The sequence below is a fragment of the Nicotiana tabacum genome, chromosome 22 (assembly GCF_000715075.1).
Source record: "Nicotiana tabacum cultivar K326 chromosome 22, ASM71507v2, whole genome shotgun sequence".
Taxonomy (NCBI): Eukaryota; Viridiplantae; Streptophyta; class Magnoliopsida; order Solanales; family Solanaceae; genus Nicotiana; species Nicotiana tabacum.
The window spans coordinates 172208253-172230165 of record NC_134101.1 but is presented as its reverse complement, the minus strand read 5'-3'; the positions used below and the strand labels follow the sequence as shown (position 1 = coordinate 172230165).

The following is a 21913-nucleotide window of genomic DNA, read 5'->3' as shown; positions in this document are numbered from 1 at the left end:
CGAAAATATCCAATTTACAACAAAAATCTCGAAATTGCTCAAACCCGCCCCCGAGCCCACGTCTCAGATTCCGATAAATTTTACATCAATAGGTTCCTTATCCTCTCACGAGTCTATACATACCAAGAACCTCAAAATCGGACCTCAATTGTCCCTTCAAATCCCCAATTTATACTCTCCAAATTCAAAGCCGTAATTCCTCAATTTTAGGCTTAATTTCCATGATTAATTAGGTAGAATTTACATAAGAATCGAGTATTGAGTTCAAAAATCTTACCTCGAGGTGTTATCTCTTGAATCCCTCTTCAAATCCTCTCAAAAAGCTCCAAAATGGCCCAAGCCAAATGAAAGAAATGAAAGAAATGGGCCAAAACTCGTGTTTAAAACAATCTGCCTAGGCTTCATCGAGTTGTACCTTGCACAGTGCATGTTGTACATCCTATTACAATTTTCCCTGCTGTACACCTTCTGTTAAAACGCCCATAACTCCTTGTGGAAATATCCAAATGATAAACGATTTGAAGATTTAGAAACTAGACTCTAAGATCTTTCATTTGATAGGTTGCATACCATAAACTCTTTATATATTCCGAGATATGAGCTTCTAAAATTGGCTTCATGTATCAGAAAATTCTGTCGAAACTGCTCCATCAGCCATCTTCAATCGATCATAACTTTCTGATAAAATGTCCAAATCGTAAATGATTTATCTTTCTGAAAACTAGAATGCAAGGAAAAAAACTTTTATGTTTTGCAAATTTTCAGATTCCTTATAAATTTCAAGATATAAGCTTCCAAATCCAGCTCCGCGATTGCACTAGTTGCTGTCAAAACAACTTTCTGCAGAAAATTTCAGCAACTCTTTGGTCCGAAATTCATTCCGTTAACCTTTCGAAATCCATCCGAGGCCCCTGGGAACTTAACCAATTATACCAACATGTCCAAAACATGATACGAACTCGCTTGAGGCCTCAAATCACATCAAACAACGTCGAAATCATGAATCATACTCCAATCTAAACTTTATGAACTTTAAAATTTCAAACTTCTACATTCGATGCCGAAACCCGTCAAATCACGTCCGATTGATCTCAAATTTTGCACAAAAGCGACATTACGGACCTGCTCCAACTTTTGGAATTGGAATCCGACCCCGATATCAAAAAGTCAAACTCTCAGTCAAACTTCTCAAAAACCTTCAAATTTCTATCTTTAGCCAAATGACTTTAAAATGACCTACGGACCTCCGAATTCACTTTCGATCGCGCTCCCAACTCCAGAATCACCATACGGAGCTACTCCCAGACTCGGAATCCCAAACGGACATCGATAACACTGAAATGCACTTCAACCCAAACTTATGAAATTTCTTCCAAAATGCTAACTTCCACAATAGGCGCCAAAATGCCCCCGGGTCATCCAAAACCCGATCCGGGCATACGCCCAAGTCCGAAATCATCATACGAACCTACTGGAACCTTCAGATCCCGATTCCGAGGTCGATTACTTTGAAATCCAATCTTAGTCAATTCTTTCAACTTAAATCTTTCAAAATAAGAATTCCCTTTCCAAATCAACTCCGAATTCCCCAGGATTCAATTCCGACCATGCGTACAAGTCATAATACCTGAAGTGAAGCTGCTCATGGCCCCAAACTGCTGAACGACGCGCTAGAGCTCAAAATGACACGTCGGGTCGTTATAAAGACATGGCTACTGCTTTGGGGTTTTCTTTCTATTTTTGCAGCTTTTTAAGGTGGTTTAGAGCTGGTTCCATGGTGGTGTAGGTGGTGATGAAGATGACATGGAAAAAAAGAGTTAAATAAAAAAGTAATTAAATAAGTGAAAAATAAAAATAAAATAGCTTTTGACACGTGGAACGCGTGTAGTGTCATCCCACCACAAGAGTGACTAAGTGTTATCAATGGGGTATTAAATTCACCCCAAACAAAAATAGGGGGACATAGGTCGCCTGTAAAGTTAAGGTGTGTAAATAATTTTTTCGAACAAATTTGATGGGCAATTTATGTATTTTCTCTATTTTATATATAAAAGTTCACATGGATCATGTTTTTGTCCGCTAGTGTATCTGTGTATGCATCCCTTTTCGAAAACGATGCGATTAGTTTCCTGAAACTATTTCTAATAATGATAATGAATTATTTTCTTTTGGCCTAAGAAAATGAACTATTTTTCTTTTAAAAACATATATTTATCGCACTCACTTTAATTAATTACTTTGGAATCTTAGATAAAAAAGAAGAAGAAAGAAAGAATCAAAAAAAGAAAAGAAAAGGAAACACATACAAATATGTGTTGCTATACCAAATAATGGCAATGCGCACAAATTGGTTATTCACAAAGTGAGATTTTACTAAAAGGAGCCAATTGTGTAAAAATAATGAGGAGATGCAAAAGAATAATAAGAAAGGACCACATATCTATTACTACTACTTAATTAATTTGGCCGTATTTTTTAATTTTAGTTAGAAGCATAGTAATATTTCCTATTTGCAAATCAAAAAATAAGACCACTTAAATCATAAGACCGTCACAAAAATGTTCTAACATAAAATAGAACTTCAATCTAAATTTATATAAGTAAGTGTTAAAATATAAAATATATACACGTTTAATTAAATAAATAGTACTAACTTCAATTATAGAATAAAATAAAATCAAAATTTTAGATAAGAAGATGCACTCAAAACCCATCTTCCTCTGAAAGAAGAGGAGTTGGTAAATGTAACGTGGGAGATTGACGTCTTCCAGTTGTCCCTTGCTGCATCATTTGCGATTTCATCCTCCCTCCAGTCCACACCACTAGTCTTTTCACTCTCATTTTTTCGCTGAGTTCATACATTAACTGAGAACGAAAATGTAAGTGCCAATCTGCAAAAATAAAATTCTGACTTTAGAGTTATGTTTGCTATGTTTTGATGAATGTGATTTTGTGTATAAGTTAGGGGTTTTTCTTTGTTTGTTATGGTTAGGGAGGGTGAATTGAAGCCCATGGATGCAGAGCAACTGAGAGAATATGGTCACAAAATGGTGGATTTCATTGCTGATTATTACAAGAATATCGAGAACTTTCCTGTTCTCAGTCAAGTTCAGGTTTTTCTATAACAACCTTCAGTTTATTTCCCATGCACAATCCTTTTAAATACATTGTGGTGAATTTACTAGAAATTAACAAACCTATTTTGAATGATATTAGTAAAGCTCACTCCTTTTAGAATGCATACATGTCTTACTATCCTAGTTGGTCAACATATGAGAAATCATCGTTCATCCTAAGAGTTCTGTTTAGTTGTTAATAATCAGTTATTGATTGTTTCCACGCCTTGTCTCTTCACAGCCCGGTTATCTACGTAAGCTACTTCCTGAAACCGCACCTGCTCATTCTGAGACATTGCAAGACGTTCTTGAAGGTGAAATATCTAATAATTTTGTGTATAATTGAAATTATTGAATCATTTGACATCTTGTGTCGTCTTAAAAAGAAAGGATGGCAGGCGTGTAATTTGGATCTCGTGCCATTTGATCCAGATATTCAGACAAAAATATTACCGGGGGTGACTCATTGGCAGAGCCCAGATTACTTTGCATATTTTCCTTCTAATAGTAGTGTAGCTGGATTTTTGGGGGAGATGCTCAGTGCCGGGATTAACATGGTTGGTTTTAGTTGGATAACTTCCCCAGCAGCAACCGAGCTCGAAATGATCGTTTTGGATTGGCTTGCTAAAGCACTTAAGTTGCCCGATGAATTCCTTTCAACAGGTAATGACCCTTGTCTTCCACTCACTCGAAAAAGTCAAATCGCAGATATGTGTGCAAAACATTTGTAAATATGAATCGTTTGTTTGGCACTTATTGGAACAAGATGAAAATTTGATATTACAGGCAACTTCTCTTTGAGCACACTTTATCTTGAGTTTTGGTTAAAAGTTGTGTACTAGAAAATTGAGATAGGCGAAAAGTTCGGAGGGAATAGAACCTTACTTTTATAAACTGGTTGGAAGATGGATGATCAACTTAAATATGTCCACCATTTCCAAAAGACATCTTTGCTATGGTCAACCAGGGGAGTTGATTGGCCATACAAAATGGTTTCCTTTTGTTGAAATTGACTTTCAGGTCAAGGAGGTGGAGTCATACAGGGCACAGCAAGTGAAGCTGTTCTAGTTGTGCTTTTAGCTGCCCGGGACAAGGTTCTGAGAAGGGTCGGAAAAGATGCAATTGGAAAACTGGTGGTCTATTGTTCTGATCAAACTCATTCTGCTTTACAGAAAGCTTGCCAGGTATATGTCAAAATTGTTTGACGTTGTGCATGATTGCTAATTTAATTGACAAAAGAAGTAACAAGGAAAGGTTGAGGATGACAGGAATTCATGTTCGGTTCACCAATTTTTATCTGCATCAAACATGCGAAAAAGAATGTTTTTCTGCAAATAATTTTTTTTTCCTCTAACCCATTGGCTTCGTCTTTGAGATTAGTTACTTTTCGTTTCTTTATTGTGGCAGATAGGAGGAATTCATCCTGAGAATTTTCGGATGCTGAAAGCAGTCTCATGCAGGGATTATGCTCTTTCTCCTGACGCACTTTCAGAAGCTGTATCACATGACCTGGCCACTGGTTTAATACCCTTCTTCTTTTGTGCTACTGTAAGGAAAATAGAAAAAAGAAGATACCATGTATATCTTCCAAACCATGTCTTTCAACGTATTAGGAAAAGAACTTTTTTCTTCGGTTTACTCTTGGGTCTCTTTCATTTCGTGTAAGATGCTGCATATCCCTTAGGTCTCACTGACAAGATAAGACTGCAGAATCCTGTTCTCGAAAAGAGAAAGTAAAGCATTAAATCCACCTCAGAACTTTGATGACGTCAAATAGTGATCACTTTACATTGTTAGGATATAGGTATCTTGAACTTAACTTCGAGTTTGAGACTTTTTAAGGTTGTCCTAACCTTTTAGTATACATATTCCTTTACATTTTAAAAAAATTGCATTTTCTGTATTCATTCCTTTCAGTGAATTACGAAGCTATTTATATTGGCTTGTCTAGTTAGCATATAGTGATTTCTGTATTGATAACATCAATAAGGACCCTTTCTCTCATTTACAAAAAGTAAAACTTATCTCGGTGATTTTCCATGCACAAGTGTTCTTTTACTTTTGTTTATGTGACAGTAAGTTGGTTGAGATATAAGCACTTTGAGATGCTTAAAATGTGAGACATCACGAGTGTGAGCTTGGTTATAGTGTTGGATGCAAATTGTTGGTAATCAGTCTTTAGGAATTTATTCAGATGTGTGAAAAGCATAAAACAGTAAATTTAGTACATAAAGTTATTGTGTAGTAAAAATTGAAGGATGCCACATTTTGAAATTTTCTAACATCTCTTTTGCTTGTTTTTGACATGTAATTTCCTTGCTGTGGATTCTAATTTCTAAAATGCTAAAGCAGTCTTTTGCTATTCATTCACAGATTGGTACAACATCTTCCACTGCTGTGGATCCTTTGCCTGCCCTGGGAAAGATTACCAAGGTAAAGCCTGGTAAAAGGGGTTTGACATCATGAGGGGAGAATCTGTTAGGGGGGATAATTTATTTAGCTTATAGGCGAAGAAAGGAAGTATGGCCATTTCTCAAATTAGGGCTGGCCATTGGTTATTTCAGTCTGCTTTGTTTTATTCGTTCTCAGTTTTTAGATGGGCAAACCAAGAAGTTCAATCTTTTTCATTTGGATCGTTTTGACTGTTGGGTTTTTCAGTGTTGGGACTTGGGATTTTCACTTTGGCTTTAAGTGTTTTCTCTGCTGCTTCCTCATTATACCTTGTGGACCAACAGAATCGATATATAATCTCTAAGATATCCCTTATTATCTACATTTAGTCATTAATTGCGGCATTCATCATATTTCATGTATAAATTTGAATTTACATACTTCAAGTGTATATTTTTAATTCTGTTTGTCATAACTTTAGTTCTCTGCTTTGGGTCGAATCAGAAAACGAACTTTTCAGGCCGGTCGTTTTTTTCGGGTTGCATATAACTCACCACTAGCTCAGATATTAACTTCTCTAATTTTAAAGGTCCAAAGGTACTTGGATGCTCTAGAGTGAAGCTAAAATGCTGCTTTTGAATTGTAACCATGAAACAACAATGTTAAGTGTCCAACAAATTTAGATATCACTAAACTTTCCCTGTATTGTGATTGATAGACTTCTTTACATTAATCCAAACAGAAACAGATATGATAATTTCTCTACTTGCAACACTATATTTGTTGCTCACTACTAGCTCAAGTATTCCAGACCCCACTTGTGGGATTCCACTGGGTGGTTGTTGTACTAGCTCAAGTATTCAGAACTTCACTTCAAGATGCCACACTAAATTAAAACCATAACACATAAACAGATAGGGTTTAGCCTCACTGTTGTCAAGCACAAACCATATACGTTATGCCCAAAGCTACATAAACACATATCTTGTATATGTTGTGGAGTAGATAATGGAAGCATCTCATACTTCTCTGTGTCCGCTCCTGTAAGCCATTTAATGAACCTTTTGATTCTTGAACTCAGTTTCTTAAGTATTAATGATTTTGTATCAGATGTCTTGTAATTATCAGCAGTGTACTGAAACCATGTTGTTTTGCATCATTGCTAGTGAGTCCATACAGTCAGTGTCTAGTCCATAGGGAACAAGGCTAAGTCACATGCCTATTTGACAGAGTAATAGCATGTGGTTTCATGTGGATGCTGCCTACGCTGGAAGTGCATGTATCTGTCCAGAATTCCGGCACTATATTGATGGTGTAGAAGAAGCTGATTCTTTCAACATGAATGCACATAAGTGGTTCCTGACAAACTTTGACTGTTCAGCTCTCTGGGTCAAGGTACAGTGCTATCTTCTGGTGTTATTCCATAAACTAAATAGAAGTGTATGCAATTCTACTATTACGGGAGTACGTCGGTGACCTTAGGACATCTCCAAATACTCCTGACTGAATAGCAATGCATGTCATCTTAACCGATACTGGAAACAGCTTTATAGTTGGCCAGATTTTGTTTGAGTTGCTGCTTTGGTAATTCATCTTTTTAATAGTTCAATTACTGGACACATACTTTTCTGGACACTGGAGATAACATGACTTTGTATAGTTTGGGAAACTGGGCTTAATGGTATTTGCATCTGAACAGGACCGGAGTGCACTTATCCAGTCACTGTCAACAAATCCTGAATTTCTCAAAAACAAAGTAAGTATCCTTAGGTTCAATACTCATATTTTCAGTTTTTGTCAGTAGAATAAATAACTATAATATCAGGAACAATAATATAATTCCACCTTCTGACACAGATAAAATAAGGCTTATTTCTTGTTTATCAAAGTATGAACATGGAAATTGAATTTGTGAAATGTAATCACGCATCAGGTTATTTTTACTTCCCCAACCAATAACGATCAGTGCTTGTGTTGCTTGATAGGAGTTTGGTGACAGCTCCCTTTCACCCTTGTGAAGACGGCTTCAAACTTTTATCTCCTTTTTTATGAATTGTTCTTTGCTACGCATATCATTGTCTTTGACTGAATGGATTTCTCTGCAGATCTGTAACTTAAATTTGTTTTGTAAACTTGTTATCTTGTGCTTTTGAGGCATCAGCTCTATCAGTTCTTCGGATCTGATAGCCAAACTGCTGATTAAAATGCTTTTTATTGCATGAAACAAACTGTTTTTGGAGTTCAATATGTAACTTTTTTCCTTTGAAGTTATTTCGAAAGTAAATGTTACTTTTCAACAGGTTGAATTTTCTTTTTGGTACAACATTGTCAAATAGTTTAATCATGCATGATAACCAGTTTTCTTGTGAAAATTTTGCCTCACCTATAGTGATAAACTTGATAATCCAGGCTTCTCAAGGAAACTTGGTTGTGGATTACAAAGACTGGCAAATTCCTCTTGGGCGCAGGTTCAGGTATGCCATCAACGTTGTATAAAGTTTGCTAGCAAATAATGATTTTGCTAGTTGCCGAGGTTATCGCACTATGGCATGTGCCGTGTTGGTGCGTGTTGAATTGTATGCCACTCCGTCTAAAATTTTAAGTTGTTAGAGAGGAGACACATTATTTATTTATGTTAGCTCTGCAACGAAGTCCACACAGCTGTTACAAGTGGAAACATGCCTTAAAAGCAAAACAAGAAATAATGTGAAACACAGTGAAAGCATGTCTTAAACCTAAATGACAAATACTATGAAACACTGGACACTGAAAAAGTAACATCATCTCTGATTTTGCGAGCTGATAAGCGTTACTGCTCCAGGGGGTGAAAGAATTACATGTACAACCTGTTTATGCAGATACTATGATGGCTCTTGAAAGTTAGCCTGACATAGAGGGTTTTTGTAGTACCTTGGACTTTAAAAAATAAAGTGATACCAGCTTAATGGTTCATAAGATGAAGTGCTTGAATTCTTACAATTTTTCTGTAATTCAACATCATTTCAATTTGCTTTGGTAGGATACTCAAAGAACATTTTTTTAGGAAGTTCATATGAACTTATTGCAGCATTAGGCTTCAATTATCTCATATCTATATTGTTTTTTTTTTTTTTTGATAAGGTAAAACTTTTATTAATAAGGTACCAAGATGGTACATTAAAGTTACAGAAAAACATCCCAAATTACAACATCAGCAAACTATTCTCCCCCTCCCAACACCTCTAGAAAGTCCATAAATTGATTCAAATTTCCTAACTGGCTACATCTACAGCAAAAATACAGATTATGAAGACATATATTCTTAATTCTAATAATGTTATTTCTATGTCCTTCAAAGCAAGCCTTGTTTCTTTCTTAATTCTAATATATTCTTAATTCTAATATCTATATTGGTTTATTAACCAGATCATTGAAGCTGTGGATGGTATTGAGACTCTATGGGCTGGAAAAGCTTCAAGCTTACGTAAGAAATCATATAGAACTAGCAAGGCGTTTTGAGGAACACATTGCTCAAGACCAGAGGTTTGAGGTAAAATTTTCATATCAATGCAAAGTAACCAATAAGGAATGCTGACTAACTGAAGTAGGAGATTTACAGGCACAGACATATCTACCTTTCAGAAAGGGAATTCCCTTTGATTGGTAAACTTCACTGTTTATACATGTTAATTACATGTTGAAAAATAAAAAATATGTATGTATTTATGCTATTGAACGCTGTTGCTACAAGAAATATCTTTACAATTGTGAGAAATAATACATAGGAAAAAATATTATTGATGTATCAACAATGATATAGTGAGCCCTATATATAATACATCTACTCCTACTATATATAGGACTAGAACTAATTACACGTATACATATTCTAACACTCCCCCTCAAGTCGGTGCATACAAATCCTATGTACCGAACTTGTTACATATGTAACTAATAGGGACTTGGTAAAAGTATCTGCAAGTTGATTATTCGACTTCACAAATTTTGTAGCAATATCTCCTGAGAGTATCCTTTATCTGACGAAGTGACAATCAATCTCAATGTGTTTAGTTCTCTCATGAAACACCGGATTTGGTGCAATATGAAGGGCAACTTGATTATCATACACAAGTTCCATCTGGCTCATTTCACCAAATTTCAACTCCTTGAGCAACTGTCCAAACTAGCTCACATGTTGCCATAGCCATTGCTCGATATTCTACTTCTACACTAGACCGAGCAACCATTCTGTTTCTTGCTCTTCCAAGACACCAAATTACCTTCCTTCTAAAACACAATATCTAGACGTAGAACATCTATCATTAGGTGATCCTGCCCAATCAACATCTGAGTATCTAACAATCTGCTCATGGCCTCGATCCTCAAATAATAACCCTTGCCTGAAGCTAACTTTGCATAAGAATGCAAACAATTACATCAAAATGATTATCACGGGGAGAATCTATAAACCGACTTACAACACTTAAAGGAGAAGAAATGTCAGGTCTAGTCATTGTAAGGTAATTTAATTTACCAACCAGCCACCTATATCTTGCAGGATTGCTAAGCGGCTCCCCCTGACCTGGCAAAAGTTTATAATTTGGATCCGTCCAAGTGTCAAATGGGTCTACAACCTATCATTCATGTCTCCTCAAGAATGTCTCTTCCGTTGTGAGATTACAATATCTGAGCTAGACTAAGCGACCTCAATACCAGAGCTAGACTAAGCGACTTTAATCTGCTGAGATCCTTAGTCTAAAAGTGTTGAAAGAGATGTTGCTTCAACTTAGTAATACCATCTTGATCATTGCTGGTAATAACAATATAGTCAATATAAACCACCAAATAAATACATAGATTTGAAGCAGAATGCCGATAAAACACAGAGAGATCAGCTTCACTACGAGTCATGCCAAACTCCTGGGTAACTATGCTGAACTTACAAAACCAGGCTTAGACTATAAAGTGACCGGCGCAAGCGACACACATGGTCACTAGACTCTCCATGAGCAACAAAACTAAGTGGTTGCTCCATATAAATTTCATTCTTAGGATCACCGTGAAGAAAAACATTCTTAATGTCTAATTGATAGAGAGGCCAATGGCGAACAACCATGGATAGAAAAAGGTGGACTGACGCTATTTTAGCCACGGGAGAGAAAGTATCCCTGTAATCGAGGCGAAATGTCTGAGTATATCTTTGGCAATAAGACAGACCTTAAGTCGATCAACTTGGCCATTCGGACCAGCTTTGATTGCATAAACCCAGCGACAACCAACAATAGATTTACCTGAAGGAAGATGAACAAGCTCCCAAGTACCACTAATATGTAAAGCAGACATCTCGTCAATCATAGCCTGTCGCCATCTTGGATGAGACCAAGATGGCGACAATGCTTTACTTGTAGACTTAAGGATGAAAATAGAGGACAAAAAAAATACAAAAGCATAATGGGGTGATGACAGGTGGTGATAACTTAAACCGACACAATGGGGATTAGGATTTAGTGTGATTTGTATACCTTTCCGAAGTGCGATCGGTGGACTAGGAGGAGACCAGTTCATAGTAGGAGCAAGGTTAGGTGCAAGACGTGAATCAGATGCTGGGTGCCGCCGCCCACAATAAGTCAAGAGTGGTATTTCTGTAGCTGGTAATCTAGGAGGAGCAATACTAGACTCCTCAATGGTTGGTATGGGTAAAATTTCTGTGCCTGAGGGTGTAGGGAGAGCTATAGTAAACTCCTCAAAGATTGGTATAGGCAAGACCTTAGATATATTAAGGTGGTCAAAAGAGGTAAAAGTCTAGACTCAAAAATATGACATCAACTGATATAAGGTACCTACGAAAATCATATGAGTAACAACAATATCCAAACACGAGAATAACCAAGGAAGACACACTTGCGGGAAGCTCCTTGCCGAGGGCCTGTGGACCCCCGGGATTAGTCGGGGTTCTTAGAGACTCGGACACCCGGTGCAAATCAAAAAAAAATAAAAGGAAGACACACTTGAGAGCACGATGAGCTAACTTATCTTTCCCAAGGGCTAACCTATGAACATAACATATACTCCCAAAAATACGAGGAGAAGAGAGTATAAGGGTGATCAGGGACATAATACTCAATGCGGAATCTGATTCTGGATGGGAAATGAAGGCATCTGATTAATCAAATAACAAGCTGCGAGAATTGCATCGCCCCAAAAATGCAATGGAACATGAGACTTAATGAGAAGCGTGCGAGAAGTCTCAATGAGATGCCTATTCTTTCTTTCTGCAACATATTCTGCTGAGGGGTATAAGGGCAAGATGTCTGATGAATAATCCTTGAGAAGTCAAACTGCTAAAATTGAGAGGATAAATATTCTAAGGCATTATCACTGCGAAAAGTGCAAATAGAAACACCAAATTGATTGTTGATTTCAGCACAAAAACTCTGGAATATAGGAAACAACTCAGAACGATATTTAATTAAGAAAGCCAAGTACATCTTGAATAATCATTAATGAAACTAACAAAATAACGAAAATCCAAGCCAAGTTGAACTGACTCTACTAGGACCCCATGTATCATAGTGAACTAAAGAGAAAATAGACTTTGCATGACTCTCAACACTACATGAAAGGTGGCTTGGGTATGTTTCCCAAGCTGGCATGACTCATAATCTAAAGTAGACAAACTAGACAAAAAATGCACCATCTTCTGAAGCTTGGATAAACTCGGATGTCCTAAATGTGTGTGAATTAGGTCTGGAGGATTTGTTACTGGACATGCTGTGGAAGGATTGAGTGAGTTAAGGTAGTAAAGGCCTTGTGATTCACGTCCTGTGCCAATTGTCTGTCCCGTACTCGGTCTTGCATAATAAAAGAATCATCAATAATCTCAAGATAATCTCAACAGAAGAGGGTTTCAATTGGTTAATAGATGTTATCTATGCAGGAGGAACCAGAAATCTATCAGTCACCTCTTCCTGCACTGTCCAGTACCCATTGATATATGGAACATGTTCTATTGTATTTTTGGGATAAGATGGGTCATGTCACAGAATCTGAGAGACGTCGTACTTGAGTTGGAGTCTTTGGCCAGTTGATAAGTCCATCAAAAAGATCTGGATTATGATACCTGCAGTTATTTTTTGGTGTCTATGGAATGAGAGAAACAAAAGATGTTTTGATGGCATCTCAACTCCAAACCACTCTATTAAAGCCAAATGTTTAACCAATCTTTTTTGCTGGACAAAGTTGTCCCCAATAGTTAGTACTGAACACTTTTTGGAGTTTATTAGCTCTCTTGTCCTAGATTGAGACATTGTATAGGGGCTAGCAACTCACTTTTGTTTTTTTGTATATCTACTTCTTGTAAGTAGCTTCTTGTACTCTTGCATCTTCTTGATGCCTTTTAATACAACAATTTATTTCATCAAAAAAAAAAAGAATCATCAATAAATTATATACCATAATGGGGGCACGAGTCAAATGACTAACAGATGCCCAATTAAAAGGACAACCAGGGACATAAAGAACAAAATCTAGAGTGATAGAAGATATGGGGTTATCTTGTCCAACTCCTATTGCTTTAGTTTAGAACACATTGGCTAAAGTAACAGTAGGAAGAGACTGTGAATACACAATATTCGACAAAAGTGATTTATTACTAGAGATATGATCAAAAGCGTCTGAGTCCATGACCCACGGTCCAAGAGTACTAAACTGAGAAACACAAGCAAAAGAATTACCTGCAACAGAAGTATCAGTCTGAGTAACCGAGGCTACTTGTGGAGATGTCTGCTTACTGGCTCGATACAGAACAAACTCATTATATTCCCCTTCAGATAAAGAAAATCCATGGTTACCTGTAGTCTCGATCTGAGCAATATAAGCATTTTTGGGTGATCGACCATGTAAAGAATAACACACTTCACGAGTGTGTCCAAGTTTATTACAATGAGAACGCTTGGGTCGAGATCTTCCAAAACGACCTCCTCCTCGTCTATTCTCCATAGTTTGAAATGCCCAATTTTCCACAGTCTGGGATTAGGGGTGTTCATAAAAACCTGAAAAACAGAACCAAACCGACTAAAAAAACCGATACCTTTTCGTTTTGGTTTGGTTTTGGTTTTGAATTTTAAAAACCGACCAAATGTGGTTTGGTTTTGGTTTTAATAAAAAAATAACCGAAAAACCGAACCAAACCGAATATAGAAGTAGTTATATATATATATATGTGTGTGTGTGTGTACAAAGTTTCTAAAATTTTATGTTACATTTTAATAATTTGCACTTTTAATCTAATTCTTTGCCTTTACATTCTAGTTTGATTAGTAGTTTTCTTTTGCTAAGTACAAGAATTTATATCATGTTAAAAATAATTTATTTTAGTTGAGTTTTAAAATTATTCATCACTATTTAGTTCAATTATCATCAACATATCTTGGTAAATGATAGATTTCTCAAAGAGCAATTGGTTTGACAGTGTTATGTTGAAAATGTAGTCATCGGAATATGTGTTTGGTAGTTATATCTCATATTTAAGAAAAAATTGATAAATAATCGAAAAAATCAAAAAATCGAGAAAAACCGACATACACCGAATCGATAAAAAACGTCTTAATTGGTTTGGTTTGGTTCCAATATTTGAAGAATCGACTTGGTTTAGTTTCTTTTTAGGGAAACCGATCCAAACCGAATAATGAACACCGGTATCTGTGATGCAAGAACAAAGGAGCAAGTGTCTGTGATTAGGTGACTTGGTGCTGCAGCAAGGCAAAGTAATTGAGAGAATAATTCATCAACTGTAGGGACAGTTGGACTAGCCAAAATCTGGTCACGTATTGAATCAAGGCCATCAAGAAACATCTTCTGTCGTTGCTCTTGTTGCTTTTCAATGCTTGACATCAACTTCTCAAATTCTTCCATGTACTTATCCCAAATAAGTAGACATATCCAATTCCTATTTCTTCAAGCTTGTCATTCACGATATCACATCATAGAAACAAGATAGTCATTAGTGTATGTATTGCGAGCTTTTTCTCAAACTAAATACTCCCTCCGTTCCAATTTATGTGAACTTGTTTGACTGGGCACAAAGTTTAAGAAAGAATAAAGACTTTTGGAATTTATGGTCCTAAACAAGTCAAAAAAGGACCCAGAGTATTTGTGTGGTTATAAAAGCTTCTTATTAAGGGTAGAATTATAAGTTTAAGCGAAATTGCTACCAAATTTAGAAAGAGGTCATTCTTTTTGGAGCGGACCAAAAAGGAAATAGGTTCACATAAACTGGAACAGAGAGAGTAACATGTTTGGAATGGACGAAACAAGGGCATCAGTTAGGGATCATTAGATTGCCACAAAATACTACATAATTGAGCATCAATCTTTTCCTTAAGTGCTTTGGCCTTTTCATCTCCCTCACTAGCCTTTTTGGTTAAGTGATCTTGAACACCTTGACCCTTGCACCGCGATTCAACATAGGAAGCCCAAGCTAATTAGTTTGAACTTCCCATTAAGAGCTCTTAAGTAATCATGAATTTCCGGAACTCGTGTTTTTTGGAACCAAATATATTAAATCCCAAAGACATCGTTGGATTGGAGAGGTCTAGAAACAAATTACAAAAATAATCAATTGTATCTCGCTGAAACAGGGGAAACACTGTGTCTGCCGGGTGCCGCAAAAAATTAAAAGTGATCGGAATAAAAAGAGAATATTATGGGTAGGCTCGGAATTACTAGGCAATCAAACTGTCCAAATGAAATATTTTCAAAATCTGGCCGGAATAGGCCTCACGCTCCGGCGAGTGAGGCAGACGCACCGTTGGAAACAGATCTCCGACAGGCACGCGGGGGCGCGTTGAGAGGTCTTTGTCAGAGAATCTTTCTGGGGTATGGTCGCCTTTGTCTTGGGAACCTAGTGGTGGTGTTGGATTTTGCACAACACCAAGGAAAAAGGTGGGAACGCGCCCTAAAAAGATCGTCGGAATTGAAGCACGACGGTTGTTTTGGCTGGGTTTTCTTTCCTGGGTGTTTTCTCACTGCTGCTCTGTTACTATGTAAGAAATAATACACGGAAAAAATATTATTGACATATAAACAATGATACAATGAGCCCTATATATAATACATCTATTCCTATTATATATGGGACTTTGGCTAATTACATATATACATATTCTAACAACAATAATAGTTACGAGGTTTCAAACTTTGATCGGAATAAAAAGAGAATATTATGGGTAGGCTCGGAATTACTAGGCGATCAAACTGTCCAAAAGAAATGTTTTCAAAATCTGGCCGGAACTAGCCTCGCGCTCAGGCGCGTGAGGCAGACGTGCTGTTGGAAACAGATCTCCGACAGGCGCGTGGGGGCACGTCGAGAGGTCTTTGCCGGAGAATCTTTCTGGGGTATGGTCGCCTCTTTCTTGGGAACCTTATGGTGGTGTTGGATTTTGCACTACACCAAGGAAAAAGGTGGGACGCGCCCTATAAAGGTCGTCGGAATTGAAGCACGACGACTGTTTTGGCTGGGTTTTCTTTCCCGGGTGTTTTCTCATTGCCTTTCCGTTACCATGTAAGAAATAATACACGGAAAAAATATTATTGATATATTAGCAATGATACAATGAGCCCTATATATAATACATCTACTCCTACATATGGGATTAGGACTAATTACATATATACATATTCTAACAACAATAACAGTTACGGGGTTTCAAACTTTGTATAAGATCTCATGTTCAAGCCTCGTTAGCTTTGAATCCCTTCCCTAAAATCTTGGGGTCCGGGATAAGTTATGGGGCTGCCATCCTATCAATTTATCCCGTATATGCAGAATGTTGGATGACAGAAACGTTGGTTGGTCTTACCTGTAGTATTTACCATTTACCAACTTTAAGAAAGCTGTTTTTTCCCTACTTCCAACATGGTGATCCTTGAATTGTAACGATGATCATTAGAATGAGAACTTCTGGTTTTAACTAAATGAAAACATGATTGTGCAATGGAGACTTGTTTTTTTGACTAAACCATGTATTGTTGTACAGCATTATACCCATTTGTTGATTCATTTTTGATAGCATTTTCTTTTTTGGGAGATGATAGACACTTATTATTGTTTGTATCAAAAGAGTCCTAATATCTCTTTCTATATAAGAAATCTGTCCCCTGAGAAATTCATTGGCTGCAGATTGTCACCCCTCGGAAGTTCTCTTTGGTTTGCTTTCGCTTACGACCACCTCAGAGTAATGAAGATTATGCCAATAAACTGAACCATGACCTGCTAGATGCTGTTAACTCAACTGGGAAATTGTTTATTTCTCACACGGTATGTTTGAATTTTGCCAACTATTTCCTGATAACCTTGTTTTCGATTCAGAATTGGAGATTAAATAGATCTTCAGTAATTTAATAATATATATCTTACTTAATGTCAAAAAATTGTGCAGGTTCTTTCAAATAGATACATACTACGCCTTGCAGTAGGGGCCCCACTGACAGAAGAGAGGCACATTCTTGCAGCTTGGAAAGTTTTTCAAGATGAGGCTGCTACATTGTTAAGCAAATGTTAATACTAAGCCAATTATTTCACGTCATTATTAATTGATCACAATATTGAAATGTAACTTCTTTTGTCTTGTTCTCGTTGACACTTCTATTACAGTATTTTACTTGAATGACTTTTCTGTTCCACTTTTAACTAAGCTTAGAATACTGCTAGGATTTTTCTTGTTATCTTTGATCACGCGATGCCACTCGAACTCAGAAGATCTTTAGTTCTGATGGTTGGCTGAAAGAATCATTTTTGCTTTCAATAATATATTAGTGACCCATTTATATAAGTTAGAGTCATATTTGTTATGTAACTGATATGATACTTTTCGAATAGCCAAAATAACCACTTACGTTATTGAATTCTTATCCCGAATCTTAATTGACTTCTTAGGGCTAATGAAATGATTATATGCATGGTAAGAAAGGGGAGGTATACCTCGTCTATTAAATTGGACAGAATAATACTGCAAAGACTTGAGGATGCAAGAAGATTTCAGTTACGAACTGTATGAGATTGGGATCATCATGAAGAGCAGAAAATCAAGGCACATTGAGAAGAGATAAGGTGCACACTGTATTGCAATGTAAAAGTGTAGACATCTGACAATAAATCTAACTCCGCATGCGGCACAACTAGCACTCTTAGGCTTTATCTAAAGTTCTATTTGATTTCCTTTCTGTTGTAATTTTTGGTGCTTACATCAGTGAACAGCCAAAATTTAAACTAGTTAGTCCTAAATTCAATTTCCTGAGTTGCTGCGGCACGATAATCAATGAGAGGATCTATATGTCTTCTAAAGTGTGAATTGGTAGCTGAGGTTTATGTGGGGATCACTAGTTAATGATAATCTTTTAGTAACAGCACGGGAAAGAGCTGTGTTGCTATTGAGATGAGTGAAATAAGTATTATATTATTTATTATATTCATGATATGCAGTAAAAGAAAGGGAGTAGTCATGCAGTCTCCAATTGGCTTTCTGATGATATGTATTTTCCCATAAAGAGAGATTAGACCATCACACTGACACAAGGGGCTAATACCTCCGAGGCCGATCACATCCTTGTGTTCCACTATGCTTCACTCATCCATGGGGAAATCTGTCTGTGTCAAAGGCCCTCTACCGCCCACCAACACTTGTGTTAGCAGCATAGAACTTGCCCCAAGTTGTCACTCTATCCCTGTATAAAATATTTCTCTTTTCAGCCTCATCATAAGTAACAAACTGATCTAGTAGAACCTTGCATCTGGTTCATTCCAGTTAGCTTTCATTCTCTAGAACGAAGAACCAACCTTTACATTGATAGCTGCAATACCGGAGGAGATGGAAAAAGGTATTCTGTTAGAATCTGCAAGTTAAATGCGTAGTGAACAAAATGCAGTTTGTGGCAAATCTCCCATCTAGTTTTTTAATGGATCTCAGCTGAATTTCCATGCACTTCCACTCAAAATTGGTTGTATCCACTGAAGTTCAAGGTGAGAAGTGCTAATCTTGTACTTAAATTTTTATCAATTGTACTTTGAAGTTTCATTTGCTTGTATTTGTGGTCCGTAACAAGAGTGGCAAATGCAGTTAAGTTACAAATATCACCGGTAATGGCTCTCTGCTTCATTTAATTCAACATGATTAAGATATTTGCTTTGTGTTCTGAGTTTGCTCTTTTGTGTGAAACTGAAAGTATAGGTCCTAGCCGGACTTCCTTCTTATATTTTCAAGTATAAAACTTAAATCTCTGTTATGTCGTGGTCTTTTACTTCTCACCAATCAAATTGAGAAACAAGCCACTGCACAACCTCTGCCTTTAATTTTTCTTAGGTGAATAAATGAACGACTAATATTCGAGCCAGATAACTTCGTAGTTTGAATATTAAGTCATTTTGTGCAAAGGGTTAATCTAAAGTTGCGACTTTTATGAATAGAATTTAGAATTTTTGAGTTTTTGTGCTCTCATTGAAGTATACCAGGCATGTTAAGATGTCCCAAAAGGACGGGTGTGTAAATAACTTGGAATGAAGGGAGTATGATCATTAATTTATGAACCTAGAATTTATTGATAGATTGCAATGCTTTCTATCAATACCAATTTCATTTAATTCAATAGCATAGTCCTTGGTCTGTTGAATATGATTATGGTTAGTCCTGAGCAGTTCTTGCATAAAAGGCACAAAAGAAATTGTTGCCTTCTATTTTGAAGTAAACATATTCAGGTAGCTACTCTAACGGGTGCTATTTAAGAATTAGCCATTGCGTCCTAAATTTTAGTTTTCCAGTTTAATTTTTCGGGATAAAAATATTCTAAATTGTCTAGAAATTAAGATTTTTAATTTAGAATTTCAGGATAAAATAAGTACTGACTAATTTCAAAATAACATTCCTGAATATGGTTATCTGTGCACTTGCTCCTCAGGTGAGATTTTATATAATATATAGGTTATGGCCGACAATGGCCCAATTTTCCGTTCTGTGTCTGAGAATGCAGCCATTTGGTCGGAATTGCCAAACAAAGTTGGGCGTCATATGGACGGTAAATGCTCACGCGCATTAGGTATTTATATCAATTTAATAAATACATGATATATATTTCACGCATATAATCATTATTAAATTATAATTAATTAATATGTATTTTACATTGACTTTATCACTTAATTATAATAAATTAATATACTTTGGTATAAATATTGGATGGTTAAATTTTTATCATTTATATACAGCGTTCTTCGTTTATTATAAAAAGCCTGTGGGTCCTATTTGAAACAATGATGACTCATCTTGTTGAACAATGTGTTTAACGGTTCCTATATTCAACCTCCGAATTTACTGTATTTTTGGCAAAGTTAATAAAAGCATTTAATGTGAGACAACTGAATTGGATAGAGAACGAACATTGCTAATTATCTTCGTATGCATGTGGAACCTCAACTCAAGTTGATTGCTGTGGAACATAAAACTTTACAATTTGTTATATGAACTATTTGAAATTAGAACGATTGAAATTAAAGAATAGTAAGACTTGATTTATTGAAATTAAAGAGTAGTAGAACTTGATTTCAACATAGATATTCAAATTCGAATTATAATATTACGAGTTAAGATCCAAAGTTAGATAACTATCATGTGTGATTTGCGTCATGCAGCTCAACTGGTCAGGGTCCTTGGAATTCGTAGGAATAAAATGATGTGCCACATTATTCTAGTGATAAGATATTGACCAGTATTTGCAGTGTTGAGAGTTTAGAAACATTCTCCATTCACCTAAATCATGTAACGTACAATTCTCCTCCGTTTAGTTTATATAATGATTTTTAACTTGTTTGACCTATAATAATGGGAGAAAATTAAGTATTAAATTTATGAATCTGCTCTGCGACGAACTCATTTAGTGGCTTTCGAATGGAGTCTTCCCTAGTTACGTCATAATTTTTTTTATTGAATAGAATCACATCAAAGTTTAAGGTAAATATATCAATGAGCTGAGTTTAATTAAAAGATGTGAAACTTGTAAAAGTTTTACTCATATAAAATAATCTTATTTGTAAAGTGATGTTAGAAATTATATACACTATAGAATGAAAAAGAATGTCATATAAATGAAAAATGAATGAAATAATCATAATGAGTGTTCGAGTTTTTCCTGATTTCATCCTTGATAAAAACGTTAACTAATTTTCCCAAGCGCTAGGCCACAACTACTACACCATACCATATTTACTACACGATTAAAGATTTTTTATTCATACTCGATAATTATACTAAAACCTATTAAATATATAATTAATGTCTTTTGCATACATTAGTTATCATGACTAGTTAGTGCATGCATATTATCATCTTAATTCATAGTGTATTTATATGGTGTAAAGATCGGATATAAGTAAGTTTTTTTCTCTTAATTAAGGTACCTAAAAAAAGATGATGTGAGTTAAACCAAATGAGTAGGTCAAAAGATAATGAAAATACGCATAATGTATAATAAACTTTGATGTGAAAAGAAGGATAAAGTAAATTGCAAATAATATTATACATATAGTGTAAGAAAAATGGGCTTACATTACTAAAATATTTTATTTTTTCCATCCTATACAATATTTGAAACTTATTTACCAAAATTATTCTAATTTTGTATATTATCCGCCCTAAACAAGGATTACTTACAAATTATATACATTCCACCTTAAAAGGCTCCCAATCCATTATTAGTGCCTTCAATAAAGGGATTTAGTTATACCATTTTCCTTTTTTCTCTCATCTCTCCCCTTTTCTCTCCGGAATATTGGGACCAAAGATACTCCCAACGGTCAATATTTTCCACAAAACAAATCAAGTAACTAAATTTTTCACGAAGAGTATCGTATTCAACTAAAACTCGAGTTCCATTTTTTAAACTACGTACTACAAAGCTGATAGTCATGCTCTACAATGTACTGTAGTTGAATACCAATTGCTAAATAATCCTATTCCACACTTACTAGGAGCATCAGTTAGTTTCATGGATAATTCCCAGGAATTCCTCTCCAAAGTAGACTCAAAAAACAAAACCAAAAAATGGAAAAAAATGTAATTGTATTCTATTTATATTCATATGTTAAACCAATCGTAAACGTGATTGAAAGCGATCAATGAGTGAAGCCTCAACTATTAGAAGTTGGTAATCTCTTTTATTTTTTATTATACTTTGGATTTCTACTCTGCACAAATATAATTTAAAATTGGCGGTCTCACTGTATTTGCAATCCCGTAAAGGTATACAATATTGCCAATTTATTTTCTAGTTGAATTATGTGCTGCCTTTTTTTTGTGATGGAAATGTTAGAACCTCCAGAATATATATTGGTTGTAAACAAGCAATAGATTACTGTGACTAAAAAATCATGTTATTGGAGA

At 35.8% G+C, this 21913-nt stretch overlaps 1 protein-coding gene across 4 annotated transcripts; it reads left to right on the top strand.

Annotated features, from left to right (window-relative positions):
* Positions 1 to 2625: 2625 nt before the first annotated feature.
* LOC107816983 (tyrosine decarboxylase 2) lies at positions 2626 to 17314 on the top strand. Of its 4 annotated transcripts, none has more exons than XM_016642741.2 (13): positions 2626 to 2879; positions 2993 to 3113; positions 3358 to 3430; positions 3549 to 3779; positions 4137 to 4300; positions 4524 to 4664; positions 5490 to 5549; positions 6738 to 6902; positions 7207 to 7263; positions 7917 to 7981; positions 8913 to 9036; positions 16666 to 16803; positions 16925 to 17314. In XM_016642741.2, coding segments are annotated over exons 1-13 (1464 nt in total). In that variant the 5' UTR covers positions 2626 to 2877; the 3' UTR covers positions 17048 to 17314. The 4 variants fall into 4 exon arrangements, with proteins under 4 accessions (XP_016498227.1, XP_016498230.1, XP_016498226.1 ...); XM_016642744.2 differs by having other exon boundaries at positions 2711 to 2879; positions 3515 to 3779; XM_016642740.2 differs by having other exon boundaries at positions 2711 to 2879; positions 3507 to 3779.
* The last annotated feature ends 4599 nt before the right edge of the window (positions 17315 to 21913 follow it).